A 14973-nucleotide genomic window follows, 5' to 3' on the forward strand; every position below is an offset into this window, starting at 1 on the left:
TTCAAAGAATCAAGAAAAAATATATCAGGTTCCACAAAAATATTACAGTAACACAAAATTCGTTAAATGTATATAATGACCGAGTACATCATAAATTCCTCCCAAATCACTACGGTACATTCATAATAAATGATAATTTTATACTATAACGTTAGCCTGTTCGGGTCGTCACCTCTGCGGAGTAACACAAACCTGCGTGAATTGCCATACTGTACTCGGAGAAGTAGCTCCTGTTATTACAATGTTATTCCGCGGGATGCGTGAGGTACTGTTTATTAACCACAAGAGCGCCAAAATGTACAAGCAGCACAACTATTTTTAAAATTGATAATAATAAGAAATGTTTCTTGTGGACCAAATCAGCGTTTAGCATAATGCTGACTCGAAGGATAACTTTTTTTTTTAAGTGATCAAAACTTTGAAATTATCTTAATTTGTTTAATCAGCAGGAAAAACAAGAATATTAAATTAGATTTTAATTTTTCATTTATTTTCCATGAAAGCCTGCAATTTTGAATTCTTGTTACCAATGTGTGACTAATGTCTATATAAAACTTAAAATCCTGATTTGTTTTATTTAGCCATTTTTAAGCATTCAATGAAAAAATCAAATATTTCCCAAAACTGACAAATAAAATTTGTTCCCAAAATTGTTTGCAGATTTAGCCTGAATTAAACTACCATTCAGATGAACTTACATTCACCATAAAATACGGCAAAAACTTAGTTTCTTATAACAGATTGACATGCTTGGAACTGCCTATTTTTCATTAACATAGATTAATGTTAGAGAATGCTTTATTAAACATATCAACAAAAACATGGGATCTGTAATTATCATTTTAACCAACTTTAAATTTATTATTCATCTACTTTGTACAGAATCACATGGCCACATTTAATGTTACAGGTCTGCCATACAATAGCATTGTGCAGTTTCAATATCGTCCAGTAATAATAATAAATGAAGTCTATTGTTTCAGCATTAGAGCTCCAGGAGAGGAAAGAATGCTGAACGCAAACCACTGTGTCCTAACGTCTTCTGGGGAGTAATGCTATCTCTTATTGAGGACTGTTTAATGTACTTGGCCATCGGTCAGATAAACACAGAACAGTCAACGGCTCTGTGGAAACAAGAGGATGAAGGAGTTTATTGTGATCCATCTCCTTAATCCACACTGTGCCATACTTATCCATATACAGAACATTTCCTCATCATGGAAGCTGGGTTGTAAAATGGCAGCCAGGAATATCTTCATCAGTATACAGCGTGTAATGGACCAAATAAAAGAAAGAAAAAGGAGGAATGGGTACAGCTGTAATTCAAGCAGGAGCTTCATAAAGGGAGTACAGATTCCAGAACATACAATGGAATAAGAACTGAGAAAGGCAATGATTTTCAATACAATTACAGGAATGTCACAGGAAATACACAAGCCTAAGCAATCTGTCGCACAATAACTAAAGGAGATCTCTAAAAGAAACAAAACAACATGCCTGCATGTTACATGACATCCTAATAATACACAACCTCTCCTTTGCTCTGAACAACATAATACAGATATATGCATATTAGCCATAATTATCTGAACAATTTTACACAGACACTTAACAGGACAAGATAACGGCAATGTTCAGGATCGCAAAATGCTTGCAAGTTTTGTGAACAGCAAAGGCCAAAAAAGTTTTACATAGTGAAAATATAATGAACCCAAACGCTTAAACAAAAAAATTTACAGTGTTTGAATTAAGTAAATTTTTGCTATTTCTTGAATACAGAAAACGAATGTAGCCGTGAAATTATTCTAATGGAGAACACCTATATCAAGTCGAGTCCATCAGTTAGAGTTAATCATTTCCTATGATACCTTAAGTGATATAACGATTTAAAACTATTTTATGTTTTATTTCCTAAGTTATGTGAGGTTTCCAGTTTAAACAGGACTGAAAAATAATGTGGTTCTGTATAGTCCTATAATATCATATGATTTGACCAAAGTGCGCTGTATTGTTTTAATATCGGCTCGGTAATCCAATATTAGTTGGATTTACGCGAGATAAAACAGAGAGATGTTTTCATAAAACAAAAGGAATGTTCATACTTGGGAATCATGGGAACGGTAAACTATAATTGTGTCGTATATCCTTTTTAGGTTTGAACCAATATGTTGATCATAGACACACCTTTGGTTAAAGGACCTCGCAATTTAGTTCTCGGTGTTGTGTTTTATCCAACAGAAAGGGGCCATATAAATGTTCCTCCTTATGATTTGCGTATTCAGATGTTCCGTAGCCCTCGCCACGGGAAGACATAAATCATAGGTGAGCAAAATGTCAGCTCAAATAAAGCGTTTATGGAAAACTGGAATGTGTAATTCTTTATAAACCCACAGTGCTGAAAGGAACAAGAGAAAACGCAAGAATAACATTCACCTTCCAGTGATCTGCGAGAAGCTTGGCACTCAAAGTGTGAGCCCCCATTCAGTCAGAAATCCTACAATGGATGACGGTGAAAATAAGCAACATAACGTGTATGTTGAACATTACTCTAAGTGCTTGTAACAGTGAGCCAATTTGAAGATATCAGACTGCCTTGTCATTCTTCACTAAAGAGATACTGTGTCAACAGAACGCTACTGATGCAGGGAATTAACTCCGCTTGTAAGATTTCAGTGGGATGTTGGTGCCCTCCATTGGTCGCATGCTGAATCAGTCCCAGTGCATTTCACACACCATAATGCATCAAACCTCCGTGGAGAAAAGCATACTCTGCCGTTTACTATCCGGAGTAGGGATCGTCTCCAGCTGCAGGAAGTACAGTAATACCTGGACCTACAGAGACGGAGAGGGACAAATACATCAACATCAACACAACTATTGTTTTGTATGTGACCCATTTTGATGCTTTCAGACTTCAAGGCAGGTCATATCAGAGCTCTAGTAGTCTAGAACATAGTGTATGTGTGTTACCTGAGACATAACCTCAAGAGACCAGCTGTCACTCATAGAGATCGGCTGCGTGGGATTGGCTGGAATTTTACTGTCCTTTTCAGAGGGGCGAAGGAGGGTCGGGCCGAATACTGTGGCGAGATTGTGGAAGGACATCTTGTTGACGATCTCATTCTCAGCAACCCTGATGAAAATAAGGAAGAAAGTTTCAGTCAGCATATAGGTCTTAAATAAATGTGAATGGTGCCTGCCTGCCCCTAAAAAAGTTACTCATTTTGCTTATTAAAGACTGGCTGTGAATTATGGGGTTAATTGTGATTATTCTATGCTGTAGCGAGTTTTTTAAGTGGTTTCTTCTGGTTCTAGATTTGTATCATATTATTGCAAACACCAGTTTAAATCTAGTTTCACTTAGGAATCATGTTACTGAAATAGTTTGATGGGATCCGACTGCACCTCTTCAGATGGTCCAGTAGAAACAGGAAGGTCAGGAGGTTGGGTTCAGGTAGAGAGAGCAACAAATTGAGCATACAGCTTTCCTTTGCCACACTGTCTGATAATGCTGAAGAAAACAAATAAACAAAAATAAATGATTAACACAAAGGGTTTTGAATAGATTATTATACATTAGAACTTAAAAAAAAGACAGCTGACCAATGCCTTCAGTGAAATTTGTGTAGAGTTCGTCGGTGAAGAGGGGCTCAGGAAGCTCTCTGAAGTAAAGCTTCAGCGTTCCAGCGATGGCATTCACGTCCATCTCACTCATCATAACTGAAACATCTTTATTATCTGTTAATTCACAAAAAAATACTCATTTTTAGCCATAACAACAACACATATACTATTAAATATATAATATATTAAAATACATGTAATTCTATTTGAATATTTAGTTTAATTCCGCTTTAATATTTTTTACATTTAATTTATTGTTATTTAATTTAATTGTAAGTTCATCCCTAGAAGAATTCCTGAAGTACTTACTGGCCTCAAAGGCAGCTTTTAGGGCCTGGATGTCTGTGGCCACACCAGAGACGCGATAGATGCCCACTTCCTCCATCCCTCTGCGCTCAATTTCTTCTACACACTGTCTCACAATAAGAGGCACTTTGGAGTGCTCCCGTCTAAGAGCAACAAACACACATGAGTCAATAACCAGCATCTGGAAAATATATTTCAAATGATTTGTGCTCATTCTTTGGGGTATTAAAGCTGTAAATACTATGACCACAGAAGATTATGGGAACAAGCTTTTTGTTCAAATGAATTTCATGGAAAAAATTAATTTAATGTTTTAGTTTTAAGGCATCATTTTCTTGGCACATTTCTGTAAGTAAAACAAACAAACAGCATATTCTAAGAGCATCTTTATTTGTTCACTATGAATGGAATTTCTTTTTCGCTGTATCAACGTTCTCATAGCCTATATTTAAACCTCCATCTGTATTATCCTGACACGGCATTGAAATATCCCAAAATCAACATCTTAATGAGACCACCTGAGAATTTTTTTAAACAAAAATCTGTCTACCATATACTCCTCCCAAAACTGTCAAGTTAAAAAAACAAGCATTTTTAAAGGACAAAATGAATAGCTGTTAAACTGTTGAGCTACAAAAAATGCATATCTGAGAGTCTAATTCCTAAATCCACAGTCCTGTTTTTATTGCAGTCCTCTGAGGGGAGCCCTTGGCAAACCCTTTCCTTTAATAATCATTTCTTCCTTTTCTCAGGAAGTCTATAATGGGGTTGTTTTCTGTTTTCCTTAAGCTTTTAAGAACCCATCTGACGGAGACCACCTTTCCTCAGCTTTATTAAAAGGAAGTCCCCCCTCCTTATTTTTATGAGCCCTCATTTGAGTCATGTGGGTCTAGGAAAACACTCGGAGAAGGGTCCCTGTGTCCTCTAAGTTATGGGAAACATGGCTGACAGCTGACTGGTGTTGCTCTTGGATCACTGAATCACGACTGGCAGTCTGACATAAAACTGGCATAAATGCTTATGATACAATATAACTATATTAATCCTTAAGGGATAGTTCACCCAAAAATGAAAATGTAATGTTTATCTGCTTACCCCCAGGGCATCCAAGATATTGGTGACTTTGTTTCTTCAGCAGAACACAAACAGAGATTTTTACAAACAATTGCAGACTGTTAGTTATATAATGCTAGTGGATGGAAATCCACAACGTTCTTTTGAGACTGTAGATAGAGTCTCAATGGTCCACTTGAGAGAACGGCGGCAGTACTGCACTAATATGTCTGCGATCCGCCGTAAAGCAAGAAGAAGAAGACGCAGTGCCATCAGAGGTAAAAAACTGTTCAGTTTCTTGCACAGGCAGATCATTTTGTGTCTTTACACATCAGTTTATCGTCACAAGCAGCAAGGTTTAATTGTGTTTTGTATGTTTCTTTTAGTTTTATTGTATGTTTTAGCCTTGATTCCCATCCACTTGCATTATAAGACTTACAGACTGCAACGGTTTGTTTTAAAAAATCTCTGTTTGTGTTCTACTGAAGAAACAAAGTCACCAATATCTTGGATGCCCTGGGGGGTAAGCAGATAAACATCACATTTTCATTTTTGGGTGAACTCTCTCTTCAATATAAGCGCAAACAGTAGCCTTTTAAACAGTCATTTTTGACTTATACTGACATCTAGTGGTGTGGATACAGCACTACTTAAATACAAGTTTTCAGTTTTGAAAATATACAAAAATATGTGGTTACAGAGTGAAAATAAGTCATATTTAGCTTTTATAAGGCTACTAATATGACAGGAATCATATAATGTGACATATTTCTTTACTGAAATGCTATTCATTTTCTTCTCTTTTAAAAGGGAAAATAATGTAATACGTTTTTTTTTTTATTTTTTTTTTATTAAAACTGTGTATAGTGTATTTATGTATTTGTCATACACTGGATTGACTGATTAACTGGTTGACTCACTTAGTAACAGCCCCGATTTTGACTCCAAACACTCCGGACTGTTTCCTGGACGGCATCCTCTTCAGACTGAACTCTCTGCTGGTAAACCGCATCGACAGCTTGACCTCAATCTGGAAAGAGTGATGAATGTGCACAAAAACATCTCACTGATGAGAACAAAACTACTCAATCCAACCTATCAAATAATCACAAATTAAATCACTGGAAACTGTGCCACATGACCATGATAATCCATCATTGTGCTTCATATTGCAAAAACTTGATGGCAGACAAATGATTGTTATATACTGATTGAAGGATGTTAACTGAAAAAAGTACAGCTCTGGCTAAAGAACTCAATACTTTTATTCAGTAAGAATGCATTAAATTGATCTATTTTACATTGTTACATGAGATTTCTATTGATTTCTCTACTAAACTAATCCTAACAAAAAAAATTTATAATAAATAAATTAATAAAATAAGTAGTGCAACTGTTTTCTATATGATAAGAAATGTTACTTGAGCATCAAATTAGCATATTAGAATGATTTGTGAAAGATCATGAGATTCTGAAGACTGACGTAAAAATTGACTGAAGTTGCTAAATATTTAGCTTTGCCTTTACAGGAATTTAAATTACGTTTTAAAAATATATATATAAAAAAATAAATAAAAAACAAAACAACAGTAATTTTCAATTGTAACAATATTACTGTTTTTTTACCAAATTTTCAAATAAATGCTGCCTTAAACAAATGAAACTAAAAAAAAAAAGAAAAAAGTAAAGCGTCCTGACCCCACTTTTGAATGATACTACAGTATATATAAATAGACATAGACACACACAAAAACATTTCACAAGTTAGTGTAAAATATATATGGGAAGTTTTGAACAGGGTCATTTATGTAATTTAGTTATTATTCTGACAAATGACAAGTACTGAAATGTATCTGTTATACCACTTGTAGGGCAGTAAAAATACAAAAACCTTTTCTACATAATCATATTTACATATCTTTACATATCTCTAGTATATATAGTTACAAGATATCGTAATTTCAGTGTTCAGCAATGATACAGCAACATATATTATTCATTTCCCAGACATATCCAGATGATCTTAATCAAGTGTGCTGGCCTGTTTAAATATAAATTGCCATTTATATATGAATTTATTATTAGTAACTGTGTTATTATTGTGCAGGATGAGTCCCACTGACCCCATTCATGCTGATAACTGTCCTCTGCCAGTCTTTACCCTGCAGCGCCTGAGGATCCAGCTGTGAAAACAGGGACAAATGTCAATCAAGAGGATAATCCTTATCTGAGCGTGACTCAAACACTGAGTCACCTGCTAAAAAAAGCAGCTCAGTAAACACTCTACTGGAAAGTATCTATATTTCACAAAAATAAATAAACAAATGCACTGAGCCAGGACAAATGAATAGCTGCCCAGACACACAGTACAGTATGTGAATGATGCAAACCAATGCACAATGCTATTTCAGCTTAACTGAAACAGACAAAAACCTAAAGAACAGTAACATCAGTACAGTTTCCCTTCTTTATGATATGTCCATCCTCCCCAGTTTTTATGGTATTACATATCGTCCACATAGTCATAGTTGTCAGCATTAATCTGGTGACAGATTCTGTTCTAAACATGTCTCTAATACCAGGGTGTCAGTTTGTATTTATTGTGTTTTTTGCTATGGGTGTTGTGATAACATGAATTACCAGCTTGCTGCCGATGGAAAAACCTGTATTGATTGGTTAGCTTTACTCATGCCAAAATATCCGACTTGTGTAATTCGAGGAAACTGGTGCACTCGTACATGGTGAAATGCAGCAAAAATCAACGCCATATTTCATATGTTCAGAACACATCTGGAGTCTTTTGTATACATCATGTCATCATGGGCATAACTTATTGACTTAGGCTGTGTCTAGATTCATGTGTGATGTTTAATCATCAGTTTACACAAAAATATTAAGCTGCACAACTATTTTTAACATTGATGTTAATAATAAGTATTTCTTAAGAAGCAAATCAGCATATTTGAATGATTTATGAACTATGTGGCACTAAAGACTGGAGTAATGATTGCTGAAAATTCAGATTTGCAATCACAAGAATAAATTACATTTAAAAAATAAAAAGCATTGCTTTTAAATTGTAGTTTCCACAAAACGAATGCAGATTTAATAGCTAATTGTAACTTAACTTTGACTGTCCCAAAAACACATTTTGACCCCCAGCGGTCCCTTGCTGCCCCCTGGAGGTCACCAGTTTGTAATCACATGCCATACACCAGTTTTTTATTTCTTATGTTCTCCATCAATAAGTCTCAAGCCGTAATATTTTTCAGATCACTAACAAATAAAACATACCCTACTTACCAAACCAACAAAATGCTGACCAATGAAAAATAACCTTGAAGTGACGGATAGCTAAATCCACATCAAACAATTCAAAATCTCAATTCCTAACCAGCCTGCTTAACAATATCCATCTCAAACCAACTGAACAAGCTGAGTTTATTTCCTAAATCTCCACGCATGAGGACTCAAGGCTCTTGTTACCTTCTGCCTGAGAAGGGTACTGCGAACTCTACCCCAGAGTCGAGCCCCAGTGCTGGGACCCCTCCTGAGGCCAATGTCCACCTCCTCCTCCTCCTGTTTCTCCTCTTCCTCCACCGCACAGATGCTAATCAACTCCTCCTTCATCAGTTTACTGCTCACAGGCTTTATTCCACCATAATGCTCTTCACTATCCTGCATCTGCTCCTTTTTTCCCATCTGGCTCAGGTTCCTCAAAGAATGCTACTATGTTATTGACAAGAAGCAGCAGGGTACAGGAACAGGAATCCCTTTCCACTTACAGAAGCACAGTCCAATTTCGATCTTCTAGCACAACGGCCAACTGGCGTTCCATGTCACCCTGAAGCAGTGCATTGTGAATGTCTCTGATATATTCTTGAGTTCACACACATAGCTTCCCTGACGGAGCTGTCACACAGATGGAGCGCTGGGATTAACTACAGAATCTCCTCCCACCCTGATGATTACGGCCCAGTGTGGCAGCTGACCTACCAACAACGCATTCAAGACAATTTCAAGGGTTCGTTCAAGTGCTTTTCTGCGTATCATCTAAGAAATGTGCCACTTCTCATATTTAGGGCAGTATATGTAGTATTTATCATGTCATAACAATCATTTGAGAAGATACTGAAAAAGTTTGAACTCTATGTGAACAGATATAAAGGATCTTGTTTGGAGTGTTTAGACTAAACAGCTGTGATCTATATGGTCTGTGGCCACAGGAAAAAAAAAAAACATAGTTGCCATAATAACAAAAGGTCATGTGATTAAGACAAAAGCTTTCATTTGCTGATGCTGACTTGAACTGAACTCATCCGTAGTTTCCCACCTGCCTCTCTGGGACTCTGTCAGCGTGTCATGTCCCACTTTCTCTTTGGAGCATTTCCAAACAGCGACACAGTCCTTCTAATCCCTCTCTAACACAACACCTAAGCATTTCCCTAAAGCCGGAGCTCAGGTTTCTCTGGTGACACGAGCACACCACTGCATTATCCACCTGAACAACTTACCCGCTTTGTCCTGTTCATTGCATTAGGAATTAAAAATGTAAATGCTTAGTCACTATGGATAAGCAGGTTATAGATTGCTTGTTTTATCCTGGGATTTATGATTGATCAATAAAATCGATAACGAAATAACACAATTTCCTAATTGATTACTTGGATTTGCGCACAGAGTAACAGTGTCAGTCACTTCACAATAGTGAAAATGTACTTCTATGGAAATGTATCAAATATACTGTATAATTGGATTAATTCAGTAATAAACACAATTTTTTAGTTGGAGATCTACTAAAATACACTACTATTAAAAAAGAGCACTGTGAAAGTAAGTCTGATAATATGCTAAAGCAAAACAACCGTGTTCAACAGTGTTTCCAACGAGAACAGGTGATATCTGAGCTGTTAACTGTCCAGTGTTTGTTGGTGAGGACATAAGCAGTTCAAAACCAGTCATAAGTAACACGGCTATATTTGTAGCTATAGCCAACAATACAGTACATTGTATGGGTCAAAATTTTCTTTTATGCCAAAAATCATTAGGATATTATGTAAAAAAAAAATTGTAAACTTCCTTTTGTAAATATACCAAAACTTGTTTTTTGATTAGTAATATGTATTTCTAAGAACTTAATTTAGACAAATTTAAAGGCAATTGTTTTGCACCCTCAGATTCTAGATTTTCAAATAGTTATATCCCTGCCAAATATTGTCCTATCATAACAATCCATACATTACATCAATGGAAAGCTTATTTATTCAGCTTTCAGATGTATAAATCTCAGTCTTAAAAAATAGACCCTTATGACCAGGGTCACATATTTTGAAATATCATATAATAAGCAGGCAAACCTGAATCTGTCCTTTGGCCATGATGCGATCCATGTTCTCTCCATCATCCCTGCACTGTTTGACCTTACTGTAGCACAGCAGTCTGAGGGTCTGAGAGCCCTCTAGCTCGATCTCAAACTCCTGCCAAAAGAGAGTCCAACCACCATTTAATCACATTGTTCAACTTGCATTATAATGTCTTTTTATATTTAAAGCTGCAGGGTGTGATTCGAGCTCATCTAGTGGGATCGAATTTGATCGTAGCACAAGGATTAATTATTCTATCTGTCTCTCAAATGCCCAAGGTTTCTCTAAATGTTTCTGAAGGCAACTAGGTGCCGAGGATGGGCTGCAGTTCTGACCTCATTCCAGTTTGGCTCTGTGGTGTCTCTATACACACGAGTTTTCGCTTTGTTCACAAAATAGCCGAACGAGTCCAACTCCAATGTACAGTACAGATCTGGAGGGGGAGACAAGAGACAACAAGCCACTTACATACAAAACCATGATCAAATGTTTTTTTGTTTTTATATGATTCAGAAATTGAAAGTTTTTTTCCACACGGGGATGGGCAGTATGTCCAAAATCCCAAATAACTATTACAGTAATTGTTAAATTTTTACAAGTATATTTTAATACACATTTTCTTTTTATTTGATATGCTTAATTCTTGTGTAGAAATTACTGAATTAAATATTTTAGAAAAAAGAATAATATATAAAAAATTAAACAATTATTTAAACGAATAAGCAATCAAGAGCAGCTGTCAACACTGTATAACATTATAAAAATCTTATTTATTTACATAATCCTTCAGAAATGTGGGGGTGGTAAAATGTTTTAATGTTTTTGATAGAAGTTTGCTCAAAATACAGTAAAACAGTAATATTGTGAAATATTAATAGTCAAAAAATGAATTTTCAGCTGCCATTACTTCAGTCTTCTGTGTCACATGATCTTTCAGAAATCATGCTAATACTGATTTGGTGCTCAATAAAGGATTTATAAGAAAAATTTAAATCTTTTGTATAAAAAGTAGCAATTTAAAAAGGTTACGGACTTTTCACTGGTAGTGCATATAGTCTAGTTGTAAGAATATATTTCTTTACTTTTAATGTGAAGAGCTTGGCTTTATTACTTATCTTTTTATTGTCACCATGGTATATACAGTAAGGAAGATGTTATTGAGGACAAATCCTACAAGAAAGCAATGAACGAGCGAGAACAAAGAGATACATCAATTAGTGATGGAGCGTTAGCTTTAAGAAGGAACGGAGTGTTCCCTGTTAATCCACCCGTCCCACAGCTGCTCATAGACAAAACTCTGCCCAACAACAGCAGGGAGCAGGTCAGGTGTTTTCATGCATGTGCGCACATATTAGGGAGGCATTCAATAATTTAATGATTACTGTGAGCCGGATTTCATTCCATCTAATTGTAAGTGCTGAAAAAACACACTAAACTAGGTGAGACGTCCCGTGCCAGACAACTTACTCAAGCTCTGTTTCAGCCCTGTTGCAGAATGAACAATCACATTTAGAAAGCCATACAGCCCCGTGGATTCATCATCTAATGGGAGAAAACCACAGAAAATACAGTAGAAAGACATCAAATATAGACAATATAGATCTTAATAAAACAAAACAAAAAAGGCACTCACCTTCTTTATTGATTGTCAGAGGAACATTGTGAACTGTCTGGAGCTTCACGCAGGAGTTGGTGAGCATCTGCAACTCCAGGGAAGTCAAAGAAAAACTCTTGAAACCTGTGAGAGAACCAAGAGGGACTCACTCAGTGAAGTTCGGCAATATCTGCATTTAACCAGTAAGTGACTGAAGGGAAAGAGCAGTTTAAAGAGTCCTGCTGTGATTTTCTTGGAAGGTAGGAAGGTTTCTGAGAGGACCAGCGATGCTTACACTTTTTCTGCTGTTCCCGAATGATCTCCCTCCATTCTTCTCGCTCGTAATCAGATGAAATCAGGAACGTATAGCCCTGGAATACACAAATAAAACACAGGAAATAAGAACTTTTGGGAGTGTTTTATTTACATTTTTTAATAGACTATATTAAACGTCCAATGTTAATATGTTTTCTTTTGGGAAATTTCAAAACATGGAAATTTGCCTGGTCTTGATTCACCTTGCCGTTTCTGTTGCTGACTCTGAAGGCCATGCATGGAGATATGAGCAGCAGCAGAGATTCCTGTTCGCACAGTTTCTTCTTGAGACGATCAAGGACTTTACCTCTTTTACAAACTCTCTGAAAACATGAGAGAAAGAGAGGAAGGAGGTGAGAAACCATGAACACAAAACTGAGTGTTTAATATTCAATCCACTTATCTACCTTTTCTCTCTGAATCTCGTTCTTGATCTGGGAGATCTTGACCTTCATAGCATCGATCTCCTCCACTGGTATCTGGGGGACCGGCGAAGACTCCGATTCATCGATGGTCTGAAAGGTGACGTCAGCTAGTGGGATATACCACTTACAGTCATACTGCTGCCCCTTCCTGAACACAGGAAGAGCCAGAAACCAGAGGTCACGAATTATGATAAAGAAAGAAAAAACCCAACTTTGAAATGAGGAATGTTTCTACAGGTGAAAAATAAAGGTAGATTGACTTGCCCTCCAGTTTGTTTCTTCAATTTGGCGCAAAGCAGCAGGTCGGTAAAGAGGAAGACATGCCGAAGTTTTCGTGCCCCTTCTACTAACTCCACCATAAACTGGTCTCTGAGAAGTTGTCGATTCTTTAAAGACATTGAAAGACATGTAAATCTAACAGTTTCCATATTTTCATTTATATATATATATATATATATATATATATATATATATATATATATATATATATATATATATATAATGCACATCTATAAAACTATACTTTGTCTTATAATACCTTTACATTAAATTATAGAAACTACTTAATGCTGCTGTGCGAGCGTTTTAATACAAGAGACTGATGACAATTTCGACATCTTTTCTGTTCTGACCAACACAAATAATCACTCTCTTTGTATATTTGTTCCTCTTTTGGAAAGTTATAAATTGCTGTTGTGGATTTTTTATATATATTTGTTGTAGTTTGACACTCTCTGCTTCTGTGAACTCTGGGAATGTGAAAATGGTTTTACCAAAAACACACATAGTTTCAACCATTTACCAATAGGGGGCGTTAATGTGTTGTTCACTGCCCTGTGAATCAGAGGCAGTCACTATTTTGCCTGAAGCATAGGGTCATTTAAAGTAGGTGAGGAGGAAAACAGCCAATGAGAGGCTCAGACTCATTCACTCAGATGGAGGCATGGCACACTTAAGAAATTGCGCTATGGTGGGTGAGTCACGGGAGCTATTTTCACGATAATGATGGCAGCCTGAGGGGGTTTCAACCATGGACAAGCGCGGCTCGATAGGATGAAAAAAGTGTGCTGGGTGAGATGATTTACAAAAGGCAGATATTGATGGTAATTACCTACTGTATGTCAGATTAGAGGAAAAGTGTTAACCTTAAATGAATTGAAAACAATATATTCCACTAAAAAAAATCTTAAAACTAAATGTTATCCTTAAAATAGCAAAGCAATATCAAAGTTCTGTACAAGATGTTCATCTCAGGTCATTCTTTACAACTGGGTGTGCATTTGCACTCTTGGGTGACCGAATCTTCCCCTAATTGAAGGGTGTGCGGCATATGTGAAAGACATCTGCTCTTTTCATGGTCTGAATGTCTGTGTGTGTGTGTGTGTGTGTGTGTGTGTGTGTGTGTGTGTGTTGATGCATTCAAAACAATGGCTATGACCTGTGACCCTGGCTTCAGTGTGTGTGTGTGTTTATCCCTTATGTCTAAACTTGCATTTTTTTTCTCCCAAAGTACACCAGGATTTGGCCAACATGATATACGGGTGCAGTATTGACTTTGGCCACATTTAGAGACATCTGCTAAAACAGCCGAAGATGAGAAGCAGCACATGGCCACGAACTGGAAATCCATCATCTCCATCACAATAATTAAACAGGACATGGACCAAGATACCCTGACAAATGATAATGCAGTGAAGTAAAATTAGTTTCTTTCTGAACAGGCATTGTTGGACCTCTAAATGAAAATGTAAATGTGCTGTGAAAGATATTTTCAATATTATTCTATTATTAGGTTTTTGGTGATATATATTCTGTTTTTTGTGACGTTTTTTCAATAAATGATCATATTAGAATTGTAATATTTATTTAGAATGCTTTATTCTTGAAAGCTTCTGTTTTCAAACATTCAATTTGGCAGTCTTTACAATTTCTCCTTTCGTGATCCATAAAACATAATCAAGGGCCTTTAATACTTCTTTGATACAAACTTGTTTGTTGGATCCCAATAGAGAAACAAAAAGATATTTAAGGCCTCGTGTGTCTGGCAAAGGCGCATAGTTGATGTCGAAAAAATGTATTTTTGATGAATGCTTTCTTGTAGGATTCTATAATGATGTTTTATCATCAGTTCCTGCAAAGTGATAAAAAATAAAAACATCTTAGTATAATTCTTTACTGGAATCATGATTAAGCTGGGCTGTACTGTTACCCAGCTTATGTCAGACATCCCTTTAATAATTATAATAATAAATGATTGCTATCTTTGAATTGTATCTCAGTATTTTCTTCAATA

The 14973-nt window shown here is 36.2% G+C and overlaps 1 protein-coding gene across 3 annotated transcripts in view; it reads right to left on the bottom strand.

Annotated features, from left to right (window-relative positions):
• Positions 1-1206: 1206 nt before the first annotated feature.
• LOC113107494 (breakpoint cluster region protein-like) overlaps positions 1207-14973 on the bottom strand; it is a 38597-nt gene continuing 24830 nt past the window's right edge. For 2 of the 3 annotated variants that reach the window (XM_026270050.1, XM_026270049.1), the window contains exons 10-24: positions 12945-13066; positions 12663-12828; positions 12459-12578; positions 12236-12311; positions 11980-12084; positions 11814-11888; positions 10682-10779; positions 10341-10460; positions 7107-7166; positions 5904-6013; positions 3934-4073; positions 3604-3738; positions 3406-3511; positions 2971-3133; positions 1207-2832 (exon numbers count right to left, since the gene is read on the bottom strand). In XM_026270050.1, coding sequence (XP_026125835.1) covers positions 2743-2832; positions 2971-3133; positions 3406-3511; positions 3604-3738; positions 3934-4073; positions 5904-6013; positions 7107-7166; positions 10341-10460; positions 10682-10779; positions 11814-11888; positions 11980-12084; positions 12236-12311; positions 12459-12578; positions 12663-12828; positions 12945-13066 — 1686 coding nt within the window. In that variant the 3' untranslated portion in view covers positions 1207-2742. Of the gene's footprint in view, positions 2833-2970; positions 3134-3405; positions 3512-3603; positions 3739-3933; positions 4074-5903; positions 6014-7106; positions 7167-8469; positions 8904-10340; positions 10461-10681; positions 10780-11813; positions 11889-11979; positions 12085-12235; positions 12312-12458; positions 12579-12662; positions 12829-12944; positions 13067-14973 lie in introns of those variants that run through there. The other variant, XM_026270051.1, reaches the window with a different exon arrangement.

The sequence above is a fragment of the Carassius auratus genome, chromosome 8 (assembly GCF_003368295.1).
Source record: "Carassius auratus strain Wakin chromosome 8, ASM336829v1, whole genome shotgun sequence".
NCBI classification, from domain to species: Eukaryota; Metazoa; Chordata; class Actinopteri; order Cypriniformes; family Cyprinidae; genus Carassius; species Carassius auratus.